The sequence below is a fragment of the Schistocerca nitens genome, chromosome 5, assembly GCF_023898315.1.
Source record: "Schistocerca nitens isolate TAMUIC-IGC-003100 chromosome 5, iqSchNite1.1, whole genome shotgun sequence".
Classification (NCBI taxonomy): Eukaryota; Metazoa; Arthropoda; class Insecta; order Orthoptera; family Acrididae; genus Schistocerca; species Schistocerca nitens.
The window spans coordinates 854,994,621-855,009,503 of NC_064618.1; the positions used below are offsets into that span (position 1 = coordinate 854,994,621).

At 43.6% G+C, this 14,883-nt stretch overlaps 1 protein-coding gene across 1 annotated transcript in view; it reads right to left on the minus strand.

Moving 5' to 3' along the window:
* The window catches only part of LOC126259866 (serine/threonine-protein phosphatase 6 regulatory ankyrin repeat subunit C-like), a 74,019-nt gene that overhangs the window by 33,863 nt on the left and 25,273 nt on the right, over window positions 1-14,883 (minus strand). Inside the window, exons 3-4 of the mRNA XM_049956925.1 lie at window positions 13,846-14,050; window positions 2,426-2,571 (exon numbers count right to left, since the gene is read on the minus strand). Coding sequence (XP_049812882.1) covers window positions 2,426-2,571; window positions 13,846-14,050 — 351 coding nt within the window. The remainder of the gene's footprint in view (window positions 1-2,425; window positions 2,572-13,845; window positions 14,051-14,883) is intronic.

Below are 14,883 nucleotides of genomic sequence, written 5' to 3' on the forward strand. Positions count from 1 at the left end.
TCCAAGAAGCCCTGTTCTTACCCCCTGCGATTTTTTCTTATGGGGGTATGTTAAGGATATGGTGTTTCGGCCACCTCTCCCAGCCACCATTGATGATTTGAAACGAGAAATAACAGCAGCTATCCAAACTGTTACGCCTGATATGCTACAGAGAGTGTGGAACGAGTTGGAGTATCGGGTTGATATTGCTCGTGTGTCTGGAGGGGGCCATATTGAACATCTCTGAACTTGTTTTTGAGTGAAAAAAAACCTTTTTAAATACTCTTTGTAATGATGTATAACAGAAGGTTATATTATGTTTCTTTCATTAAATACACATTTTTAAAGTTGTGATATTCTTTTTGAATCACCCTGTACTCTGGTTCCACGCCATGTTCATAAGCGCTCCCTATACGTCCGCCGATAGCGTTGCCAGCCTCCAGGGAGAGCGCTGTGAACAGTGGACTACTTCGCTTCCACGTAGTGCTGATGCAGATGGAGATGCTTCTGCCAGCGCGAACAAAAGACGATGCGTCGCCGACACTTGCTCAGTTTCTGCAGTTAAGTTGTTCTTACAGTGCCAGCATTTCTTGCAATTACGCTTCGGAGGACATTTCCGTATGTTGCTCACAGAAGGCAAAACTTCCTACTTACGAAGCAACAGATAAAGCTAATCACGAGTGTTTGCATAGTACTTTCAGTCATAGTCACAATATCATAGATAGCCAAGAGACAGCAAAGTTATCAAGATTTCATTGTGTTAGTTATAGGAAATCAAGTGTCATGAATCAGACTTTTACCAAAGTTCTACTATTAATATACAGGATGTCTTAGTCCGTTTGGGTCAAACTGAAACAGGTGATAGTAGGTCCACAACCAATCGTATTGAGATAGGGAACCAATGGCGGAAATGCATACTGACTGTGTTATGGACATGCACAGCATACACTGCTTAAAACAACGTAGTTCATAGTAATTGTTCAATGTGATGACCGCCATTCTTAAAGGTACGTATTGCAATGGCTCATGCCTTTATCACTCTCGCAAAGATGTTGGGTGTGTGTTGTACACTGGTGCCAAACGACATGCAACCCTGACCACAAGCGGCATACAGTACACAAACTTGCTCATAGCATGTGTGTCATGTGATGACCACACGCATCACACTGGCACATTAACTTGTGCCTGACAGACATCACTATCCCTGGTGTCAGACAGCTTGTCAGACTAATGGATTTTGAGCCCAGCATTCACGTCTGTCAATGTACTTGTATTATGCACAGCAGTGTTGTAGTGCTGAACTTCGTACAGTTTGTATTATTCATGGATGGGGCCTCGTTCACCTCTGACGGTCTTTTAAAAGCCGCAATGGCAGCGTCTGGAATGAGAACAATTCCTGTGTCCCCACATCAGTGACCGAGAGCAACGATTCGCAGTCAATGTGAGAGTGGGAATCGTCCAAGATCACCTAATAGCACCTTATTTGCTGCCTCCCCCTTTAACTGGCCCTTGTTACCTGGTGTTCGTGCAATATGTGCTGCTGCAGTTCTCGGAGACTGTCTCCGTCACTATCCATAAAAGAATGTGCTTTCAACACGATGGTGCACCAGCCCACTTCAATGTTAATGTCCAGAGCACCTGAATAACGCGTATCCTGACCATTGGGCTGGAAGGGGAGGTTCTGTCCCACGGCCAGCACGATTGCCGGATCGCACACATCCGGATTTTTTCCTCCACGGTTACGTCGAGATGTTGTTGTAAGAAACCCTTGTAGAAATGGTTGAAGACTTGCTTGCAAAGGTCCACGTTGCCTGTCTGCCATTACAACAGATACCAGGAATCTTCTAGACTTCATGCACTGTTGCCATGCAAGCACTGAGACCTAACATTTGCTATGAGTGACACTGTTATTACGTGATGTGCACTGGGTATGTCCATTGGTTGTGGCCCCACTATCACCCATTCAAATTTGACTCAAAATGATTGAGATACTCTGTATCCTGTTGATTATTTCTTGCTGTGTTGCCATATTTCTGTTTGAGTGCTACTCTCAAGCAAGTGTAATAATAGATTTTAGCTAGCGTGCGTGCATACTGCCATCTTTTTAGTGAACTATATAGAAATACGTTTTCCACTACTGTGGGTGTTTGGGTTGAATTGAGGGTAACATTCAGTTACAAAATTGCAACAATACATAACTCAGAACTTCATTTTCACTAGCGAACAGACAAAACGCAGACCGTGAAACATGTGGTACAATTACTGTCAGACAGTCTCAAGGCGAAGACTACGTAAGCTGTGAGAAAGATTCGGACAGCACGAGAAATTACAGGAAGAGCCTCTCAGCTGGGGCCATTCAGCAGGTGCTAGCAAGCCCTGTATGCTAAATCTGACTTGTGGCTTCAGACGCCCTGTACAGCTGCGAATTGGTCCGACCGCTACATACCTTCGGCGGCTTTCTTGTTGTTCTTCATCATTATGGCGACCGCGTGAGTGCTTCCAGTGCTCGCCGCCACGTAGATGGCGGCGTTGCCGTCGCTGTCAGCGGCCGTGACGTCAGCGCCGTGGTGCACCAGCGACGCCACCAAGTTACTGAAAGGTCAAGCACAGCCTTCTGTAGGACACGAAGAAAGATGCATACCCCACTTTTCTCGGCCTTCAAGGCTCTACAACTAGCTGAGACGCTCAAGGAAGCGCTGGAACTAAACAGAGACAAAACGAGCTGTTTCAGTATTTGGAAAATAATATACAAGGTAACTCCCGAAACATATGGAACCGTCGTCTGCAAAAATTACAGATGATTTGAACCTCCGTGACAGATTAGCGCCGTGCACTGGACCTGCTCGCATAGTACTGGCGGAAGTGAACCTGTAAGGGTGGGCCGTGAAATGTGGTACGAAAGCCAAGTCGGTAGACCATTTTCCCGTGAAAGGCAATGGTTTATGGTTCGACTCCTGGCCTGGCATATAGTTTTAAACTGCTAGGAAGATTCAGATCAGCTTTGGAGAGTAAAAATTCATTCTGGATACAGGCAATTTGTAGGTGAAATTCATGTTACATTTTGTTTTGTTTGGACAACGGTGAGTAATTAACTAACGTCAAAGATTTCGTTTATATTCCGTACTGGAGGCAGTCAGTGCCCACTTGTTGGAATGACCAGCTGAGCGTCAGGCTTGCCGAAGCCGTGCAGTCTCAGGGTACCCTGGCTCGGTTGCCGTGGCTCCCTCCGTCGGATGTTCGAGCCCTCGGGCATGGGTGCGTGTGTTGTTGTTAGGGTAAGTTAGTTTAAGCTACACCACGAAGATGTCGTGCTACAGACGCGAAATTTAACCGACAGGAAGAAGAAGCTGTGATGTGCAAATGATTAGCTTTTCAGAGCATTCACACAAGCTTGGCGCCGGTGGCGACGACTATAACGTGCTGACATGAGGAAAGTTTCCAATCGATTTCTCATACACAAATAGCAGTTGACTGGCGTTGCCTGGTGAAACGTTGTTGTGATGCCTCGTGTAAGGAGGAGAAATGCGTACCATCACGTTTCCATCTTTGATAAAGGTCGGATTGTAGCCTATCGCGATTGCGGTTTATCGTATCGCGACATTGATGCTCGCATTGGTCGAGATCCAATGACTGTTAGCAGAATATGCAATCGGTGAGTTCAGGAGGGTAATACGTAACGCCGTGCTGGATCCCAACGGCCTCGTATCACTAGCAGTCGAGATGACAGGCATCTTATCCGCATGGCTGTAACGGACCGAGCAACCACGTCTCGATCCCTGAGTCAACAGATGGGGACGTTTGCAAGACAACAACCATCTGCACGAAGAGTTCGACGACGTTTGCAGCAGCATGGACTATCAGCTCGGAAACCATGGCTGCGGTAACCCTTGACGCTGCATCACAGACAGGAGCGCCTGCGATGGTGTACTCGACGACCAACCTAGGTGCACTAATGGCAAAACGTCATTTTTTCGGATGAATCCAGGTTTTGTTTACAGCATCATGATGGTCGCATCCGTGTTTGGCGACACCGTGGTGAACACACATTGGAAGCGTGTATTCGTCATCGCCACACTGGCGTATCACCCGGCAGGATGGTATGGGGTGCCATTTGTTACACGTCTCGGTCACCTCTTGTTCGCACTGACGGCACTTTGAACAGTGGACGTTACATTTCAGATATGTTACGACCCGTGACTCTACCCTTCATTCGATCCCTGCGAAACCCTACATTTCAGCAGGATAATGCACGACCGCATGTTGCAGGTCCTGTACGGGCCTTTCTGGATACAGAAAATGTTGGACTGCTGTCCTGGCCAGCACATTCTCCAGATCTCTCACCAATTGATAACGTTGGTCAATGGTGGCCGAGCAACTGGCTCGTCACAATACGCCAGTCACTACTCGTGATGAACTGTGGTATCGTGTTGAAGCTGCATGGGCAGCTGTACCTGTACACGCTGTCCAAGCTCTGATTGACTGAATGCGCAGGCGTATCAAGGCCGTTATTACAGCCAGAGGTGGTTGTTCTGGGTATTGATTTCTCAGCATCTATACACCCAAATTGCATGAAAATGTAATCACATGTCAGTGTTAGTATAATATATTTGTCCAATGAATACTCGTTTATCATCTGCATTTCTTCTTGGTGTAGCAATTTTAATGGCCAGTAGCGTAGATTAAGTAGTGTGTAAGCCTAGGTACCGATGAAAGCAGTTTGGTCCCATAGGAACTTACCACAAATTTTCATAAGGCTTGCCGATTCGTACTGACAACACAAGGCGAATACACACAAGGAAAAGTACACAATATTTGACGTGCGACAGTCACCAGGCAGAGATACCAGCGGCGGTGGAGGCTGTATGCTGTTACAAAGTTTCGTGAATTTTGTGGCTTGTCGTTTGTGGGTTACAGTAAAATAGTGATTTCCATAAAATATTGGTTTCCATTAAAAATGGTACATAACGTGTTTTCCTTTCAGCATTATTTGTCGGATCCCTTGAGCAGACAGTGTAGACAGATAGATAGGAGGCTGAAAAGTGGACCTGTAACGATTTTTAAAACGGTAACTGCAAACAAACAGTGCCCACATACGTAGTCGCTGTGCCGTGTCTGAAAGTTTTAATTAGGAGCCGAACAAGGAAATCAGTGGCCTGCGGTCCATTATTAAATGTAATTTCATGTCATGTAAATAATGTTGAACTTAATAGCGGCAAGTGGTTCCTTCTCTACATGGGAGTAATTTATTTGTGTGGTGCTGATAGTGTTTCGGGGGCATACACAATAAGTTGCTTCGTGAAATCAGTATCTTTGTGTGATAGTATCACACTGATTCTATACTGTAATACGTCAGTGGGTAGCCTTTTGTCACGTGCATAGGTTGTGAGGCAGAGAGAAAATGGCAGGCTCGTTTCTAAGTGAGTAATAGTCTTTTGAAACATTGTGGACCACTTACAGCTAATATCCTTGAAGTGTAACTGGCTTCATGGGAAAGCTACCTGAACCGTGTTGGCTATGAATTTGCTATTGTGTGTTATCTTCCCCAGAAATTATTGTAATTCCTTCAGATTTTTAGCTGCAGTCAGATAATGTATTGCATTTACATGCTTGACAGTTGGATTTACCTCAGCTTTGGTTAGTATATGCCCTAACTAATGACACTAGGTTGGAAAAAACTACATTTACCGAGATGACAGTGTAACCCATTCAACTGGAGTCTATCAAAGAGTAACCGATTAACTGTAAACTGGTCCGCCTACACCAGTTCACACATGGTGAATGAGACTGCACGAGCTCTGCAATATACCGGCTGAGTCGAGGGGTTGGCGATTTGCGAATTGCAAAATTTATTTTCCGTAACTCACTTCAGATTAAAACAGTTTCATGCACTGTTGACACGATGTTACCAAGTGATTGAATGGTATCATGTGAGAGGTGAGCTTAACATTGTCACTAACTGAACAATGAAAAAATTTCAAGAACAAAAATGTTAGCTGCTAAGCGTGAAGCTACTACTGAAAATGTTAAAATTCTACACACGTTTTTAGCCCCAATTCGCACCGACGTTTGGACTTTGAGTGGCAGTGTATGCTCAGTCTACAGAACCAGCCGCCATGCCTGCAGTGCTGGAGAGCGCAGAGCCAGTATGCAGTGGCGGCTGCTTGTCATGTGCTAATGTGCTGCAACACACTGTAAATATTGCACTGAAACTGTGCCGTTTCTCTTGTAATACCACAACCCCTTTTGGGATCCTGTATCCTATTCCAATCTCACCTCTACTCCCCCGAAAAGGGCATATGTGTAAATTAGTAATTTACAACAATTTAAACTGTTGCTTTGACATTGTTGACGCTGGGCTTCAGCAGTATATAGAATGAAGGAAACATCTTGGATTAAAAACTAACGTACCATCATAATTTACACACAATACAAACCATAGGCACATGGTAGGAATAAAATTGCTATTGTAATTATGGAGTAATTAACGACTAAAGTTCGAACATTTCAAGTCATCGAGAGACAGCTATTTTTTGTGTTTTTTTTAAGTCACAAATTGTTCATTCTCCTAACGGGAATATGACATGATGATTTTTTAGACAGTATCAAAACATGCTTAAGTTCTAATTGGTGTTAGTTAATACAACTATGATTACGACTATATACAAATGTAAAATTTTATTTACACAAAATTTAATTAATTGAATCTAGGCCTTTCATTCAATAAAACTGATCGCTCTGTTAACCTGAAAATGATAGGATAATTTTACTTTTAAGTGAGTAAAATAATAGCCAGCTGGGGTGGCCGAGCGGTTCTAGGCGCTACAGTCTGGAACCGCGCGACCGCTACGGTCGCAGGTTCGAATCCTGCCTCGGGCCTGGATGTGTGTGATGTCCTTAGGTGAGTTAGGTTTAAGTAGTTCTAAGTTCTAGGGGACTGATGACCTCAGAAGTTAAGTCCCTACTCAAACTTCTCTACTTCTTCATGGAACATTTCGAAGGACAGGCCCTGGACTCGGCGACTTGTAAACTTAAAGTGTGGTACAGGTACGTCGATGATACTTTCGTTGTATGGAGCCATGGTGAAGAACAGCTCGGTGTCTTCCTAAGACACGTGTACAGCCTCCACACCAACATAAAAAATTGACCATGGAAGTAGAGAAGGACAAAAAACTACTATTTCTAGTCGTTCAGGTCACAAGGGACGGCGAAAACCTGGGACACAGCGTGTACCGAAAACTGACACACACGGACCGATACCTGCACAAACTATCAAACCACCACCCAAGCCAGAAAAGAGGCATGATTCATACGCTCGTAACGCGAGCAGGACGAATATGTGAGCCGCAACACCTCAAACGCGAAATGCAACACTTGGAAAGTGTTCTGAGGAGCGATGGGTACACCACAAGTTATATTAGAAGTGTAACGGAGCCAAACAGTCGGCGAAGTAAGCAATCAGAAAAAGAAATGTCGGGTACGGCCTTTCTGCCATACATTCCCAGAGTGACGGACAGAATCGTCAGTATATTGCACAAACACGGAGTAAAGACAATTTTCAAACCGACAAGGAATATCAAAGAATGTCTTAGATCGGCAAAGGATAAAAGGGACCCACTTGCAATGTCGGGAATATGCCGCTTACCACGCACATGCGTAAAAGTTGATGTCGGAATGACTGGACGATCAATCAGCACCAGGATCAAAGAACATACGCGACATTGCAGGTTGGGGCACATGGAGAAATCGGCCGTGGCAGAGCACGCACTGAATGAGACCGACCACGTAATAAAATTCGCCGACACGGCAGTTCTGGCTGTAGAGAAGCACTATCACACGCGCATGTTCAGAGAAGCTGTAGAAATACAAAAACACGTGAACAGTTTGAACAAGAAAGAGGAAAGCCTTAAGGTAAACGGATCCTGGCTTCCCGTACTGCAGCGAACGACCGTCGCAGGTAGCAAGAGGAGAACCGCACCGGAAATGACCGCGGAGAAGCCCTCGGACGTTGGCGCGCCAGGTACATATAGTCTGCGGCCGCGAGCTCGCCTCCAGTTCACCACCGGCAATGGAGGGTGAAGCTTTGACAATGCCAGCCACTCGTGCTGGCGAAACGTCAGAAAAATCATTAGATGAACGTCGGCCGAAGAACCCGAGATAGAAGCAACAACTGGCCACGAAAGCCTGAACAATTTTATAAAGGCAAAAGACCGACATCCAAAAAGTTTGTATCCCGTACGTCAGTCGACCTGTATAGATCAACTGACGAATAGGATACTAATGTTAGCAAAGACGAAAAAGCAACATACATAACCCATATACGTAGGTCAACTGAAGTATGAGACACAAACCTTATGTATGTCGCTATTTTCCGCCTGTGCGAGCGTGATACAAATTTTACCTGTGTCGAGAATTTCGCTTTCGCTAGCACTAGTATCCTATTCTTCAGTTCACATGCATAGGTCAGCTGAAGTGCAGGATAAAAATTTTACTGTTGTCGATTTTTTCGCCGTCAATACTAATGCGATAATTTTCAGTCGATACAGTTGTAGCGGAGGGGAAAACGTTTGTATCCCATATTTCAGTAGACATATACAAGTCAACTGAAGTGTTGTTATTGTTCTGATCTTCAGTCCTGAGACTGGTTTGGTGCAGCTCTCAATGCTGCTCTATCCTGTGCAAACTTCTTCATCTCCCAGTACCTACTGCAACCTACATCCTTCTGAATCTGCTTAGTGTATTCATCTCTTAGTCTCCCTCTGCGATTTTTACTCTCCACGCTGCCCTCCAATACTAAATTGGTGATCTCTTGATGCCTCAGAACATGTCCTACCAACCGATCCCTTCTTCTAGTCAAGTTGTGCCACAAACTCCTCTTCTCCCCAATCCTATTCAATACCTCCTCATTAGTTATGTGATCTACCCATCTAATCTTCAGCATTCTTCTGTAGCACCACATTTCGAAAGCTTCTATTCTCTTCATGTCCAAACTATTTATCGTCCACGTTTCACTTCCATACATGGCTACACTCCATACAAATACTTAAATCTGACACTTAAATCTATACTCGATGTTAACAAATTCCTCTTTTTCAGAAACGTTTTCCTTGCCATTGCCAATCTCCATTTTATATCCTCTTTACTTCGACAATCATCAGTTATTTTGCTCCCCAAATAGCAAAACTCCTTTACTACTTTAAGTGTCTCATTTCCTAATCTAATTCCCTCAGCATCACCCGACTTAATTCGACTACATTCCATTATCCTCGCTTTGCTTTTGTTGATGTTCATCTTATATCCTCCTTTCAAGACACTGTCCATTCCGTCCAACTGCTCTTCCAAGTCCTTTGCTGTCTCTGACAGAATTACAATGTCATCGGCGAACCTCAAAGTTTTTATTTCTTCTTCATGGATTTTAATACCTACTCCGAATTTCTCTTTTGTTTCCTTTACTGCTTGCTCAATATACAGATTGAATAACATCGGGGAGAGGCTACTACCTTGTCTCACTCCCTTCCCAACCACTGCTTCCCTTTCATGCCCCTCGACTCTTATAACTGCCATCTGGTTTCTGTACAAATTGTAAATAGCCTTTCGCTCCCTGTAGTCAGTAGTTCTAATGGAATGTTGCCTACTCCCGGGGCCTTGTTTCGACTTAGGTCTTTCAGTGCTCTGTCAAAATCTTCACGCAGCATCATATCTCCCATTTCATCTTCATCTACATCCTCTTCCGTTTCCATAATACTGTCCTCAAGTGCATCGCCCTTGTATAGACCCTCTATATACTCCTTCCACCTTTCTGCCTTCCCTTCTTTGCTTAGAACTGGGTTGCCATCTGAGCTCTTGATATTCATACTAGTGGTTATCTTTTCTCCAAAGGTCTCTTTAATTTTCCTGTAGGCAATATCTATATTACCCCTAGTGAGATAAGCTTCTACATCCTTACGTTTGTCCTCTAGCCATCCCTGCTTAGCCATTTTGCACTTCCTGTCGATCTCATTTTTGAGACGTTTGTATTCCTTTTTGCCTGCTTCATTTATTGAATTTTTATATTTTCTCTTTTCATCAATTAAATTCAATATTTCTTCTGTTACCCAAGGATTTCTACTAGCCCTCGTCTTTTTACCTACTTGATCCTCTGCTGCCTTCACTACTTCATCCCTCAGAGCTACCCATTCTTCTTCTACTGTACTTCTTTCCCCCATTCCTGTCAATTTTTCCCTTATACTCTCCCTGAAACTCTGTACAACTTCTGGTTCTTTCAGTTTATCCAGGTCCCATCTCCTTAAATTACCAGCTTTTTGCAGTTTCTTCAGTTTTAATCTACAGTTCATAACCAATAGATTGTGGTCAGAGTCCACATCTGCCCCTGGAAATGTCTTACAATTTAACCTGGTTCCTAAATCTCTGTGTTACCATTATATAATCTATCTGAAACCTGTCAGTATCTCCAGGCTTCTTACATGTATACAACCTTCTTTTGTGATTCTTGAACCAAGTGTTAGCTATGATTAAGTTACGCTCTGTGCAAAATTCTACCAGGCGGCTTCCTCTTTCATTTCTTCCCCCAATCCATATTCACCTACTACGTTACATTCTCTTCCTTTTCCTACTATCGAATTCCAGTCACCCATGACTATATAATTTTCGTCTCCCTTCACTATCTGAATAATTTCTTTTATCTCCTCATACATTTCTTCAATTCCTTCATCTGCAGAGCTAGTTGGCATATAAACTTGTACTAGTGTAGTAGGCATGGGCTTTGTGTCTATCTTGGCCACAATAATGCGTTCACTATGCTGTTTGTAGTAGCTAACCCGCACTCCTATTTTTTTTATTCATTATTAAACCTACTCCTGCATTACCCCTATTTGATTTTGTATTTATAACCCTGTAATCACCTGACCAAAAGTCTTGTTCCTCCTGCCACCGAACTTCACTAATTCCCACTAGATCTAACTTTAACCTATCCATTTCCCTTTTTAAATTTTGTAACCTACCTGCCTGGTTAAGGGATCTGACATTCCACGCTCCGATCCGTAGAACGCCAGTTTTCTTTCTCCTGATAACGACGTTCTCTTGAGTAGTCAACTGAAGTATGGGATACAAATATTACATATGTCCGTATTTTCGCTTCCGCTAATACTAGTACCAGGTGAAGAGTAGGATGCTAGTAATAGCGGAGGCGAAAAAAGCAACACTTGTAAAATTTGTATCGCATATTTCAGTTGACCTACACAGGTCAAGTGAAGAATAGGATACTAGTGCTAGCGAAGGTGAAAAAGTTGACATACGTTAAATGTTTATCCTGTCCTGCAGTTAACCTATAATGATCAGCTGAAGTTCAGGATACAACTCATATGTCAGCTGAGGTACACCATGCTAACGTTATTTCTCTTCCTTTTTTATCTTTCTTTTCGCACTATGTGACCGTACAAGCTTGGGGGGGGGGGGGGGGGCGTAGGGAGATTAGAGTGGCAGTTTTCCGCCGCAGAGCACGTGGCTGGCGGTTGCTACGGAGCCGTAGGGAGAGGCCAGCGTCTATGCGTCTTGGAAAAACCCGAGCGCTTGGCAGGGGCGCGTATGGTCGTGTCTGCGCGCTTGGAAAAATTTATATGCCAGAGAAAAGTTGATAAAAACAAAACTAACAGTGACACGGAGGTGTGAGTTGGCACTCATGGACAAAAAAATATGTAAAGCTAAATTATCTAGACGCGCCACAAAATTATATAATAGTTTAAAAGTTATTGTCGTCTTAAAAATTGTAAATTTATGAAAGTTCAAAAGCCAATATCTCGGCAATGCTTTGGCCGATTAATATGAACAAAGTTTCTATGGATGCGGCTATTAGAGCTGCATCGGGCAATCATAGCCGATTTAGCATAGTGTGTTTTTTTTTTTTTGAATGAGAGGTCGGAATATGGGATTCGACTGAGAGAAACTGTGTTTTTGGTAATAAATAAATTTAAGGAGATCAAACTAGCGGCAGCATTCTAAGGTTTAAAGAGGTACATGAGTCATTAAGTATGTAGTTTTATTTGCTTTTTTATGTTTAGTATTGAAACTACGGGAAAAGCAAAATCACGCCAGAAGAACATTATTTGTGAAAAAATGGTGGCAGATACAAAAAATTGGGGTTTAAATAGTTATTGCCCGGAAAATTTTCATATTTTTCAATATATCATATATGTTTTTCTGTTTAGTTTTAGAATATTCGTAATTTTTGTCAAACATTGTTTTGAGTTAGACAGTCGTTACGAGGGTGCATGGGGCGGCTATCTTTGATGACAGGGGAGTTGAATTTGAGCGATGCTAAGAGACGGACGTGCCGTCCATCTGGGTGTAGCAGTGGGTTGGTAGCCACGTTCGGGGACAAGTATGTGTGTAGCGACGGTCGAAAGCGATCAAGTGGAGTGCAATACATTGGATTAGGACAGCAGATTGTCGAGTGTCGTGATCGCGACAAATGAATTTTATAGTGGACTGTTGTAGCATCAGTTATTAACGGCCGCCCTTACGTAAAAGCCCCTCTGGCTGAATTTCAAGTGTTTACTCAATATAATGAAGACTATTCGTGGAAAAAATAAACTTCTTGTTCAAATTATAAATCAATATTTTTTAAATTTCACCGCACTACCTGCCTGCATTGTTTTTTATATTTTATTTCAGCTTTAAAAATTTAGTTTACGACAGGTGTGAGCTGGCACCCTATGACGAAAAACGTAGCCAAACGTTGAGACAAGCCACCTCTCTGGGCCGCTCAATTAAGCTGAGTGTAAGAAATATATAGATTTTCGTGCCATAACACGTGGAGGCTCGAGCCAAACTATTCAAACTGCAATGTGTAGTGCCCAGGACAGTCCTAACTAGTATCCCAACCTTCAGTGGAGCTGTATAGGTCAACTGAAGAGCAGGATACCAGGACTCAAAGAAGCGATGTACTTAAAATTATGTTCGAAATATGAATGTACATGATATATGTCTGCCATCTGCTTTCTCCATAGACCATAGATAGCATAGACTGCGCATGACGTCATTTTACTGAAACTGACTCGGGGCACGAAACCGAGCATGTCATTACGCATTTATAGTGCACAATTTATGACATTGTTGCTACAGATAAAATGTTGTGCTGTTTGCTAGATACAGAAGTAAAGACCACCACATATGCTCAGATTATATAGTTGTTTCGTATCCTGCAGGTTAGGTCAAGTGACGAAAATCTCAGTTGTGTAAGTGAATTACTTTAAAATACTTGCAGAGGTACTTCCATAAGTTGAAAGCTAGTATGAATGTTGAGCCTTGGATGTAAAACTTCGTGAATGACAAAGATTTTGAGACGCCCTTTCATTAATATCTAGCTTACTACAGCAGTATAATCGACGTTTTGAAATATATTATGCTTCCTATCTTGATATCGTTTCGGTATCTGTACTGGATTAAGCAGAAGTCAGGAAACATACGTGCTTATTTTGTGTAAATACCTGACATTATGTACATAAACGAATTTCCTTTGTTACAAAAGCTTACTAAAGCATTTACACATATTCTTGTGGAAAACTAATTCTGCTTTCGGAATGTTGTTTTCCATTTCTGTGGAAGCTGCGATCTACAAGAATTCACAGTTCGAAAAAAATAAGTATTCACTAAACAGTTTAGATTACTTCCGCTCGACGTGCTGTTGTCGCAGTGTATAACAAAAATGAGCAGCGTTCATAGAGGCGTTGCCATAGAAACGTAAATAAAATCGCGTTACGGGATTCGTTTGTGGAGGACACGTGAATTGGCCGAGCCGAATCCACTTTAAATGTCAGGGATCTTCTCCCGGCCAGGCTCGTTAACAGAGCGACTAAGTGGATGAGAACATACGGGGTGCAGCCGTTGGCGACGGCGAGAGACAGCGGCGTGATCCCGTCATCGGATGGCTGGTTGGGGTCGGCGCCCGCCTTCACCAGCTCGTCGACGCACTGGCCTGTGGTGGCGTAGTGCAGCGGGGTCCGTCCAGCACGGTCCCTGACGCCGGGCGAGGCGTCAAAGGCCAGCAGCAGCCGCACCTCCTTCACGAACCCGTGTCCTGAGGAAACACACAACGTAAGTCTCCCGGGGTTCTTACCTGCTGTGCGTTGTCCCCTGCACATCTACTCACATCCTTCAACTTCATTAAACTCATTGTGCATCAAGATGTCCAACTGTGGAAAAATTACAAGAACGCTTGCAAGCGATGTACATTACCGGCCGCCGGCCGATGTGGCCAAGCGGTTCTAGGCGCTACAGTCTGGAACCGCGCGACCGCTACGGTCGCAGGTTCGAATCCTGCCTCGGGCATGGAGGTGTGTCATATCTTTAGGTTAGTTAGGTTTAAGTAGTTCTAAGTTCTAGGGGACTGATGACATCAGATGATAAGTCCCATAGTGCTCAGAGCCATTTTTTTTTACACTACTGGCCATTAAAATTGCTACACCAAGAAGAAATGCAGATGATACACGGGTATTCATTGGACAAAGATATTATACTAGAACTGACATGTGATTACATTTTCACGCAATTTGGGTGCATAGATCCTGAGAAATCAGTACCTAGAACAACCACCTCTGGCCGTAATAACGTCCTTGATACGCCTGGGAATTGTGTTAAACAGAGCTTGGATGGTGTGTACAGGTACAGCTGCCCATGCAACTTCAACACGATACCACAGTTCATCAAGAGTAGTGACTGGCGTATTGTGACGAGCCAGTTGCTCGGCCACCATTCACCAGACGTTTTCAATTGGTGAGAGATCTGGAGAATGTGCTGGCCAGGGCAGCACTCGAACAGACCTGCAACATGCGGTCGTGCATTATCCTACTGAAATGTAGGGTTTCACAGGGATCGAATGAAGCGTAGAACCACAGGTCGCAACACATCTGA